The sequence below is a fragment of the Silurus aristotelis genome, assembly GCF_946808225.1.
Source record: "Silurus aristotelis genome assembly, chromosome: 12".
In the NCBI taxonomy this organism is placed as follows: Eukaryota; Metazoa; Chordata; class Actinopteri; order Siluriformes; family Siluridae; genus Silurus; species Silurus aristotelis.
The window spans coordinates 7673493-7685212 of NC_139585.1; the positions used below are offsets into that span (position 1 = coordinate 7673493).

At 35.2% G+C, this 11720-nt stretch overlaps 1 protein-coding gene across 2 annotated transcripts in view; it reads left to right on the top strand.

Annotated features, from left to right (window-relative positions):
- Positions 1–11720, top strand: part of LOC310734424 (PH and SEC7 domain-containing protein 1) — a 55855-nt gene that overhangs the window by 19619 nt on the left and 24516 nt on the right. For both annotated transcript variants that reach the window (XM_083556379.1, XM_083556380.1), the window contains exons 6-10: positions 4310–4501; positions 5288–5368; positions 5624–5736; positions 7365–7423; positions 8447–8536. In XM_083556379.1, the coding sequence (XP_083412505.1) occupies positions 4310–4501; positions 5288–5368; positions 5624–5736; positions 7365–7423; positions 8447–8536 (535 nt within the window). The remainder of the gene's footprint in view (positions 1–4309; positions 4502–5287; positions 5369–5623; positions 5737–7364; positions 7424–8446; positions 8537–11720) is intronic.

Sequence of the window (11720 nt, forward strand, 5' to 3'; positions counted from 1 at the left end):
TTTGTGGTTATGATGAATTATTTTCTGTATGGTAATTTGTTATTAAGGCTTCTGAGGTAACTTGTGACAGTAATATGTTGTGTGCTAAGTACCGGCCAAGTGGATGCAATCTCTGTTAAACAGGCATGAAGCATGCACACTTGAGCACTTGAGGGGCCTAGTCACTGAGATGGGCTTTGATTTTACAGTGTGTGAGTTTTACTAAGTGTGTGTGTGTGTGTGTGTGTGTGTGTGTGTGTGTGTGTGTGTGTGTGTGTGTGTGTGTGTGTGTGTGTGTGTGTGTGTGTGTGTGTGTGTGTGATAGAGTTTTTGCCCAGGTGTGTATGAATGTAAGAGGTTAATGTGCTGGTGTATAAACAGAAAGGTTATGTCTTTGATAAAGCAGCTGCATATACTGTATGTGTACTAAAATGTTGGAATCAGAAACACTGGACATAAAGTCCTGCCTAATTGTAAAATGAATACTTGTGTCCAAGACTAATTTGTAAAATTCTACAACCTTAAATTCCCTTTAGAGAAGTTTGTGGATTAGTGTTTTGCTCAGTGGTATGGATGTTTTTATAGGCTGTAATATTCTAGATTAACCAGGAGGTGGCAGCAAAATGCATTTTTCCCCTTCATGCGGTATTTGGAGCAAGAGTGTGAATTCCAGAGATAAAAGAAAAGTAGGTAGTCATGTCAGGAATGTACCAGTAAGAAGACACTTTGCTTTGACATACATGGTAAAGATAATTGTTTCTGTGAGTGTAATTGTATTTTTGTCTACATCTATGTATTAACATTTATGGCATTTGGCAGACGTCCTTATCCAGACTGACTTAGAATTATCTGTCATACAACTGAGCAGTTAAGGTTTAAGGTCTTGCTCAAGGGCCCAGCAGTGGCAGCTTTGTGATTTCAACTCTTCACTTTCTGATCAGAAGTCCAACATGTTAATCACTGAGCTTTCCCTTTTCCATGCGTCAAAAGATTTATAAAAAAAGTTTATATTTGGATGCATCCTCCAGAGATGAAGTTGTAAATGAAGTAAGGGTAATTTATCTTGGTCTGCTAGCAGACTTCGTACATTACTGATTTTCATAGTACTGAGGCAAGCCGAGACATGAATTTTCCTAGTGTATTAGGCAAAACAAGGTCTATTTACAGTAACATTTAGTGTCTGGTGACATCAAAATACTCCAGTTCTTTTTGGTGTTCTTGACAAATGATAAAGTAAAAAATGAAAGAATTGTATTTTTATTTTTTTAATGTGATGTTGCCAAGTTTTGTTGAATCGGCTTCTTTTGTTGTTGAGTTAGCATGGTGGACTGCATAACACTGCTAAACCTTTGTCATATTAACAAGGTTATACCACAGGAACTCCGAAACAGTCATGTAAGGTTTTATGGTTTACATGTATACACATACTTATTTTCTAAATTATTATTATGAATATCCAATTATTAGGGTGCATTTTGCCGGGTAATTTTTGAATCTACTGGGAGACCCATTAATTATAACCACATTTAAATGTAATAGTGAACATACTTTTATATAATATAATAGTATTCTATTTAATAAAATATTTTTATATTATAAAAAGTGTAATAATAAAACATGGAGGGTAGTAAAGGCATTTGGATTTTTCATAAAGAAATTTCACAAAGTTTATTAAAAAAGGAACCCTGGCCCACTGTATGCAAACATTGTAGGCTTCTGTATGTCTACCATATAAGCGTCAGTTTTCAGGTTTAACATGATGCACACAATTCTATAAATCTGTACAAAATACTAATATGGGCAAATATATCTATATTACTGTATGTGTACTGTATTCACTGTGAAAATTTAAAACCATAAAAATATAGATTTATAGAAATTATACACTCATACAGTGTGCTATTGTTTCTTATGACCAGCATCAAGTCTTGTAGTATTATGTCTATTTAGGTTAGTTGAGAGAGAGAGAGAGACTGAAAAACTGAGAGACTGAGACTGGGTTTAAAGCCACTATTTTTTCTTCCTGGTTCATGCCTGATTTTAGAGGTCATCTGAGAGGACTGCAAAAGTTTACCAAGAGGGAGGACAAGGGAGGGGAGGGGAGAGAGTCAGAGCAACTCTGTTGAAAGAAAGAGCTGCTAAATTCCAGAGCAAACAGTCAGTAACGGATGAGTGATGTAAACATTGAGAAGCATACAGAGCAAGCCAACAGATCAAGAACTTTTTTTTGTTGTTGTAGTAAAAATATTAATAATATTAGGTATTTTAGCACTCGAGCAAACCATTAAAGATGAGACCTGTACAGATTGCAGGTGAACTACTTTACAGATGCTAGGCGGCGTTCCTAAAGCAGTTCCCAGGCCGGTTGCAATGAGTGCAAGGCGGGGTAAAAGAGCTGCAGGGCCTCGAGGTGAACGAGTCGTTCGAGCTGGGTCGGTTAGCCAAAACAGCAGAAAGAGCCACAGGAAAAATGCACATTCAGTTTTCTGTTGGCATTGTGGCGTTTCAGAGGATCAGTACATGCCAACACGCCGGCATTCGAGCTGCAGGTAAGACTTGGTTAAACAAAGGCTGTTGTTTAGTACTGTTTACCTTTAGAATGGCACTGCATAGGAATCAGGAAGAAATCAACATTTCCAGGTATTAATTGCAATAATAAAGACCTTAATTTAGAATTAATACCAAATTGTTAGTTTAATAACCTAACAATTTGGATGGTAATACAACCAACAAAAAAAAGCTCAAAAGAAATGTACAGAAAGGTCAGAAATGCTTTAAAATTTGTCTCTAATAGGATTACTGAAAAGTATTAGAAACATTTATACACATGCATTCTTAATGACCACAACTGTAGCTTGAATTCAAATTTGAGACATAAATTGCAGCCTTTTTGTTTGGACTGCTTCTTCTTTTTTAAATTTTCTTTTTACTGTAGCTCTCACCTATTTAAAAAAAATTATTAAAATGTTGCTGAAATGTAAGGTTCTTTCCCTTGTTGATCAAACTCCTTTCTATTAACACACAAGGGCCGACTTTAGTTACATTCTTTAAATCTTTTAAATATTCTGTCCTTCCTCCTCTAACAGTTCTGTTTCTGACCGACTGTTTTTGAGTCAGCAAAGATCTTGAGCTGCTGTTTGTTTTGCTCTGTGGATTTAGGGTGTGAGTCACTGATAAAAAAAAAAAAAAAGCTACATTTAAAAAGCACTGTTTCTCTGAAAAGCCCAGGAGTAAGTTTCCCGAAGCACTGTAGTGTAACTGTCCATGCCAGTGTTTTGACAAATCAATGTAAAGAGTATTTATAGTATTGCTAAAAATTTAGCAGCATGTATAATGTACATGTATTCTTCACTTTATTTATTTAGATGAGTTTGGATTTGAAAATTGTGGAGAAAAACTCTTACAATGATGTCTTTACATTACATTTACATTTAAGTTTTTATTATGTAATTCCTGCTTAAGATAGTTTGCCCATGGTGACATTTGATTTGGCCCATAATGCCGTACATGAAAAGAGGAAAAGAAAAGGCACTCATATAGATGTTCATTTATAATTTAATATTTTATAACATATGTAATTTAATCTTAATTAAGCCAATGTGAGGAAATTTTTTTTTTTTTTTAAAAAGGGCAATATTTACCATATACTCATTAGAGGTCACTGATAATACAAGCATATGGCTATATAGCTCATAGCCTAAATAGGTGTATTAGGCATTGTTTCTATCTTTATATTGTACTATTTCAAGTTGAATTAAAGTAAAAAAACTTAGAGTAAAACTGCATTTGTTAAGCTGTAAGCTGAATACAGTGTAATGTTTTTCTGTCTGTCTGTCTGTCTGTCTGTCTGTCTGTCTGTCTGTCTGTCTGTCTGTCTGTCTGTCTATGTTATGAACTATGAGGGGAACCATGGCAACTTCAATTGTTTATATAATGCAATTTGCTATAGTGCAAATTTGAATGTAATTTTTTTACTGTGCGTGTCTGCAACCACCCAAAAGAATCTGAACATCTGGCTGTTTTTGGGTAGCCCCAGTATTTTTTTATAGCTTTCTTTCGGCTTCTCCCATTAGGGGTCGCCACAGCAGACTATCCGCACGTTTGATTTGGCACGTTTTACGCTGGATGCCCCTAGTCTTTTTTTTTATAAATTGTATAAAATTATATAAAGTGAAACAATTTAGGTTTAAGGTATATTAAGGTATATTAGTTAGTATATTAGTAATTAATTGCATTCATAATTGCTAATGGAATGCCCTTTTACAGATTGTACAACAGGGTTTTGTGTGTTTTTGTGTGCATGTGTGTGTGCACGTATTTTTGTGTATAGGGAGAAATCTCCACGACTGGCTACAAATGTGGTCTTGAATCAGGAGCTGAATGATCGTTTGGGACTGGGAAGCAACGACACACTAACCAGCAGTAACCGTGCTGACCTGGAGGCTGCTAAGCGATTGGCTAAACGGCTCTACAACCTCGATGGGTTCAGGAAGTGTGACGTCTCTTGCCACTTGTGCAAGAAGTGAGTGAAACTCTGCTGTTAATGTCATAGAAAAAGATTTTATATCTACAGTATATAATAGCACCATGTAATTGGTTCTGTGGGTGAACGTTTGAGTAATAAAGATTTTAATGGGTACAATAAATATTTTTGACAGTACTTACTTGGCTACTGGGTTTAATATTTGAACAGTTGAATTATAGTCATAAAAAATGAAGTTCATAAAAATAAATGGTGGTAAAAAAAATAACCCCCTGAGTTACCGAAGCCACTGTAGGGATGAGATGTGATGTGCAGCTAAATAACATAAATGTACATAATAAAGGTGAAAATAAAATAGAATTTGAAGCAATCCTATCTGGTGCATATTTTCCAGGCTGTGGGAGACCTATGTTTCCACGTGCATCAAAATTTGCATGTGTATAAGTGATGATCATGCATAAATATAATAAGGATTTTTAAACAAAACCGAGGCTGAGCACTGCACTCTCAATGAGCAGTTTGATATGACAGCAGGCTTCTGTTAGTCCAGACTTCTTCCTGCTAAATCTGTCCTTCTGAATATCTCTGTATCCCTGCTGGCAGGCTTAATTGTGCTGTTGGATCTTTTTTTACATTTTGGACATTGAGTATTTCTCTGTCTTTGTGTGTGCAAGATATTTCTTCAAACTGACAGAAGCACCATGGAAACAGCAAAGCCCCTTACCATGCTTTCCAGACAAAACTCTTAATCTGATGCTAGTCTGTTGTTATTTGATTCTTTCTCATCCTCTTCTGGTTCGCCCTCTTTTTATTTTTTTTGTATAGTAATGACTTCAGCCAGATGGTAGCAGAGGAGTACCTGGCTTGCTTTAATTTTACAGGGCAAACGTTGGATCAGGCACTGAGGTTGGTGTGCCCAATGAGTTTTCATTAATGAATATAAATAATAATGACTGAAATGATACTCCATAGGGCACTTTATTAAATGCCTTCTCATTTTGTAGCCATGTCAGAATGATGTAGTTAGAAATCTTCAGTATCTATGTGAAATCTATTAATTTTTTGGATTTTTGATGTTTAGATGAACTACAGTATGTATCATTTTTTTATATTTTTTAATTATTTTTTTCCTCTTGCTTTTTTTTGTTTGTTTTACTGCAGGACCTTTTTACAGGAATTTGTGCTGAAAGGAGAAACGCAGGAGAGAGAGCGAGTCCTAGCCCACTTCTCACATCGATACCTGCAGTGCAACCCTATTCTCACACTCTCTGAAGGTAAAAAAAAAAAAAAAAAAAAAAAAAGGATCCATTTCTGTGCAAGAACACATTTTAAACACTTAAATATTGTAGTTACTTAAGGATTTTAGTTATCAAAAATGAGACGTGACAATTGTGCTTGGATGGATTCTCCCTTCATTAGAATTCAGAAGATTTAAAAGAGCTAACAGTTCTGTAATTATGTAAACTAATATAATTTTACACTGTAAAAATTTTTTATTAGGTGGTAGTTCCAGTTCTCTATAAAATAATAAAAACAAGTTATAATAAAAATATTAAAAACATACTTATAAAAGTACTTTATACTCATAAATATGCAGGCAGTTTAAGGTTTTTAACTATTAACCAAATCCATATTTGTGCCACAGACAAAACAAAATACAGTGGAACCCGGTTATGTCGATGTCCTAGGGGGTCGCCAAAAAGCATCGAGGTAACCGATGATCGAGATAAACGAAAATCAAAATGGCGGCAATATATTAGCGTGCTTGAAATTTCTTTATGTACATGATGTGCGTTAATAAATGAGAATGTGCATGCACGTGTTTTTGAAGGGTTTTTTACACAACAGCGTTGCCGCGATTTGTTTGATGAAGGCATGTTATAAAAATACATACAGTACATGTTTATCTGTCAGGAATCCACCTGCCACGCCCCCTTCGGCGCCCCCTTCAGCGTGTCAGGTGCTTTCTCACATAACATTTAACAACAAAAGGCATGTGTGCACTAACTAACAGCAGAGATTCACCAGTATACAATACAACACCTGTAGCAGCTGTAAGCCTTGATTTTTCCGCCACTTCCGCAAGTTCTTCTGCGGCTGCACCGAGATAACCTACGTTAAATGGCAAATTTTTCCGATAAAAAATGAGAGAATTTGGCGGTTTCACTTCAAAAACGTCGACTTAATAGGGTTGTCGAGGTAACCGAGGGCGAGATAACCGGGTTCCACTGTACTTAAACTTCTTGTATACAATTCTAGGATTAACTGTACAAAAGATAGTATTGAAAAAAATGTATTGGGACCCTATATGTGGCTTTTCCTCAAACTGTTACCACAAAACTGGAGGCACACAATTGTACTGGATGTATTTGGCTATTTTCCCACAGACAATGCCTGTGTATACAAGGCGAGCTTCAGAAAGACGTGGAGCTCTGCTATAGAGCTCTGACCTCAACACAATTAGTGATCTTTAAGATAAATTGGAACGCTGACCGCACCCCAGGCCTAATCATCACCGTACTGCACATCAGCAACCGGAGTTTACTGATGCTTTTGTGGCTGAATGAACCCGAATCTGCATAACCACACAAAAATCTATTGAATTAAGTATCCCAGAAGTGTGGAGGTTATTATAACAGCAAATGAACACTACATGTGGAATGTAATGCTCAAAAAGCACATAATCTTTTGGTCATGTTTCAACAAACTTTTGTTCATCTAGTGCATATATATGATATGTTATAGATCTCACGCGCACACATACATTTTATGTGTGTGTGTGTGTGTGTGTGTGTGTGTGTGAGAGAGAGAGAGAGAGAGAGAGAGAGAGAGAGAGAGAGAGAGAGAGAATATAACATGTATTAACATTTGAATAATTATGCATTTTTACACGTGCTTACAGACAGCATCCACACGCTGACCTGCTCCCTGATGCTGCTGAACACAGACCTGTATGGCCCGGTATGTACAGAAAAATAGAGAAAAAGAAAATGCTTTTATTATATAATTGTAATTTCTGAATGGAACCAGTTGTACAGCTTTATTTATAAATTACATTAATGTTTTTTGGACAAGGATGAATGAGGTATATGCATCTGCATGTAAATAGCAACAAACAGGTTTCAGTCAGTATCTGTGTAGAGAGTGTCTCTACAAGGAAGCTGTATCTTATAAACATGTACCCTATTGGTTTTTATATTTGGCTATAATAAAAGTCAAAATCAAGGATTACTTAAAACCTTCAGACATTTTCCTTTTATACTTAGTTGGGAACATAGGCAGGCAAGCTTAACACAAACACAGAATTCATGCTGAGTTTCTTGCTGTGAAGTGCCAGAATTGATTTGTTAAAATGACTCTCTTGTCTGTGGATCAAAAGCATTCAATTTAACGAATTGCAATCTCTTTTCTATAAATAGCTGTAACCTTTTCACACTTAGAACATGGCTCTATAATATCTTCTGTTTTCAGACATGGCTGTAAAAATGTCTGTCACTTCTGTATTTGGAATTTTGCCAATAATCTTTAGCCAAAGGGTTTGCATAGAAACTATAACATGCTTAACAATGAATGACCATGTAAAAGTAAATGATTGCATCTGCAATAGTCTTAAGTCACCAGATCACATTTCAATTAAACATTTGTGTGAAAATTTGATGCAGGAGTATTATATAGTCCTCACCACTTTCATCATCCCAAACACCAATTCAAGGAATATTCTTTGAAAGAACAATGTCCTTGACTCCAATACAGTTCCTGAAACTTGTATATTAGTTTTAAGGCACAGTGGAACTCTTCTGTATGGTTTGTGGTATTTTTATGACACTATATATATATATATATATATATATATATATATATAAAATTTTTATTTTTTATTTATTTATTTTTTTTTTATTAATTTGTCACTCATCTATATGTAGTCAAAAATAATAAAACATAAATCAAATTAAACTGATTTCTAAATCTAATTTCTGCTAACAGAATATTGGCAAGCGGATGTCCTGTTCTCAGTTCATTGGAAACCTGGAGGGACTGAACAATAGCCAGGATTTCCCAAAGGAACTTCTCAAGGTAGATTACTAAGGCTATTACACATACCAAACTCCCTGATGTAATAAGTAATGAGTCTAAACAGCTGTATACCTGGGTTCTATGCAATACATTAGCCTAGTGAGGGAGTCATGTATATATTAAAATAGATCAATTGTGTTTTGTGTACTCATACTGCTGGTGTTTGTGTGATCTAAGAGAAATTGGATGTCTTGTGGGATTTGCCTGGTCGTTAGACTGTTTTTCATTAGATTGCATTATTAGATTATTGCTTTTGTGTCATGGATAGGAATTCTGGTGGTTCCTTTCATTAAACCCACAGGCGCATTGCAAAGTCAATCAGAAGAGTATCTGGTCTGACTAATGAATGGTAACAAGGTTTTCTTCAATAAAGATGCTGATGACTGGGTTTATAGATTCGAGAATGTGGAGGTTTAAATCTGAAGTGAAATCTGAGTAAGATCACCTTAACTGTCCACCCTCACGTTGTTTATTAATGGAAAAGGTAATTTCCATAGTTACCGAGTGGCCCTTTTACTGACCTGACTGATAACATGCCTACAGCATTGTAAAACACACAAAAAAATTATGTCTAGTTTTTATTAAAACAATGCTGCAAAATACAAAATACTATCCACAAAGAGAATTAGACAAAAATACATCTCTATGCCAGTTTATGTGAACTGAGCTAAAGCATTCAGTACATGATTTTCTGTGAAGCATAAATGAAGTGTGATCAATTAAAAGATTTGTCTTGGCTGTTGAATTCATATAACTATGTAGAGTTCGATTAACTAGGTTGTCTTACATTTGATTACCGGTTGTTAAGAAGGAACTGACAGTTTAGTGTGATTGCCTTTTTTGTTGGGACACCATCTACAGTATGCATATTATACAGCATTATGCACTTATAAACAAACATTATGGTTTGTTGGGGTTTTACAGTCTCTTAAAGACATTTTCAGTACATTTGAACATAAGCTGTTGGTTGGGTCATCTAATAATAACCCATATTTACTGATTATAGTATTTAATTACAAAAATAAAAGTTAATTACAGCTTCTTGCTGAGTATTCTATTAATTATTAAATCGATTAATTTAGTTTTTTTTTTTTTTTTTTTTTTTTTTAAGCAATTAATATTACTACTATTGCTAAAATTGCATACTAGAATATCTGTAAAAATTCAAACCTATTTAATGCAATTAATTGCCATATTACATCAAAATGCACATACAGATATATAAATAAAAATAAAGTCAATTTCAAATTACTTTAAAAACAGTAAAAACAATGTGCGGTGTTTTCTTTGTTTTAGTTAAAATCTTGGAAATTTCTATTGTTTTCTTTGGCCTGAATCTTCTCCTCACCTCTTGCTGTTTTCTCCCAGTTTCTCCACTTTTCAGTCTGCAGTGTCTTCTGTGTTTACGTACCTGTCCAGAGTTTAGCGTGTGGTGCTTCAGTAATAATGGTCCGTGGGGAAACACAATGCTCCATGTGTAGTAGAATTTACTAAACTAAGCATCGTGGTTAATTAATTTGTCTTGATGCATTTTTGTATTCAAATTACTCTAGGAATCGTTTCAGCCCTAGTTATAAATATCCCTTTCATTTCTTCCTCAATGATTCAAATATAATTTTAATTGTTGTATTAAAAAAAAAAATACATGAACAGTTTGACAGTTAACCCTAAAATGTGACCCAAATCTTTCTCTTTGTGGCCAGGAGGGTATAGACACCTGTCTATCTCTGCTTCACTAATGCTATTTTGGCCGAATAAAATAAAAAATACTCACAGAAACTCTTCACAATCTGATAGAAAGTTGCCCAGAAGAGTGGTGGTTATTACAACAGCAAAGCAGGAATAAATCTGTACTAGGATGTTTAATGAATGCATGTTCATTATTAATAGGAGGTGACCAAATATTACCTGTATATAAGGATACTTTTTACATTTTACATTTTGGTATTAATACTGCAGCAAAACAGCAAAAAAATGTTTTATTCTATGTATACTTAAACCTGCAAGTATTGGATCAGTCACTGTTATAAAAGTACAATAATCCCCGGTTTATCGCGGTGGCTACATTCCAAAGGGACCACGATAAACAGACGCCACCCCAAAAATGTTTTTTTTTTTTTTTTTTAATTGTTTAAGCCATAAATCATCCCCCCACACACTTTAAACACACACAGAAAACATTTGTTTTGTAGTAGCGTAGCCTATGCGTAGTTTCTCTGCTCATTTCTTGGTTAAAGTGTCCTATGACATCAAAAAAAAAAAGTGTTATGTGGCAAATGCAATTCTGCGATAAACCGGGGTAAAGTGGGGGATTACTGTACTCTGGATACCCGCATTATCTACAAACAGTGTATTATTGCAGAATATATCAATATTGAATTACCACATGGCTATGCATCTATGCAGTCTTTTGGTCTGGTCTCATTTGCCAGAGCTTCTTAGTCTTTGTGATTATTATAAAAATAGAAAGCCCATTAATCTGGACTGATAGATTAATCTGCATGTTTTAGTTAAAATTAACTTTCTTTCGGCTTCTCCCGTTAGGGGTCGCCACAGCAGATCATCCGCATGTTTGATTTGGCACATGTTTTTACGCTGGATGCCCTTCCTAACGCAACCCTTCCCATTTATCCGGGCTTGGGACCGGCACTAAGGTTAATGCAACCCTAATGGCTGGGGTTGGTTCTCTGACCGGGGATCGAACCCGGGCCGCAGCGTTGAGAGTGGCGCATCCTAACCACTAGACCAACAGGAAACATACATATATTAGTTAAAATTAAACTGTGTAAAAAGAAAAAAAAAAAATGATAATAAATATCCAAATGCTGGCACTTTGTTATGAATGCCATAATAATTTCTTACATTTTCTTTGACTTCCTGTATAATTTTTTTTTTTTTTTTTGGAGCTTTGGCTCAAAAAGTGGATTGGTGGAATACTGTGAGGACTGACAACAGTGGTTTGAAAATGACTGGCGTTAAATCTAAACATGCTAGAACATTTTAGATACAGTTGAAATTATGGCCCTGGTGAGATTTTCTGGATTTTAAAAACCATAGCGCTCTCTCTCTCTCTCTCTCTCTCTCTCTCTCTCTCTCTCTCTCTCTCTCTCTCTCTCATACTTCATGTCTCTCTCCCCCTCCAGCTATCATTTTATAACCCACAACAGCAGTTCTTACTTTATTT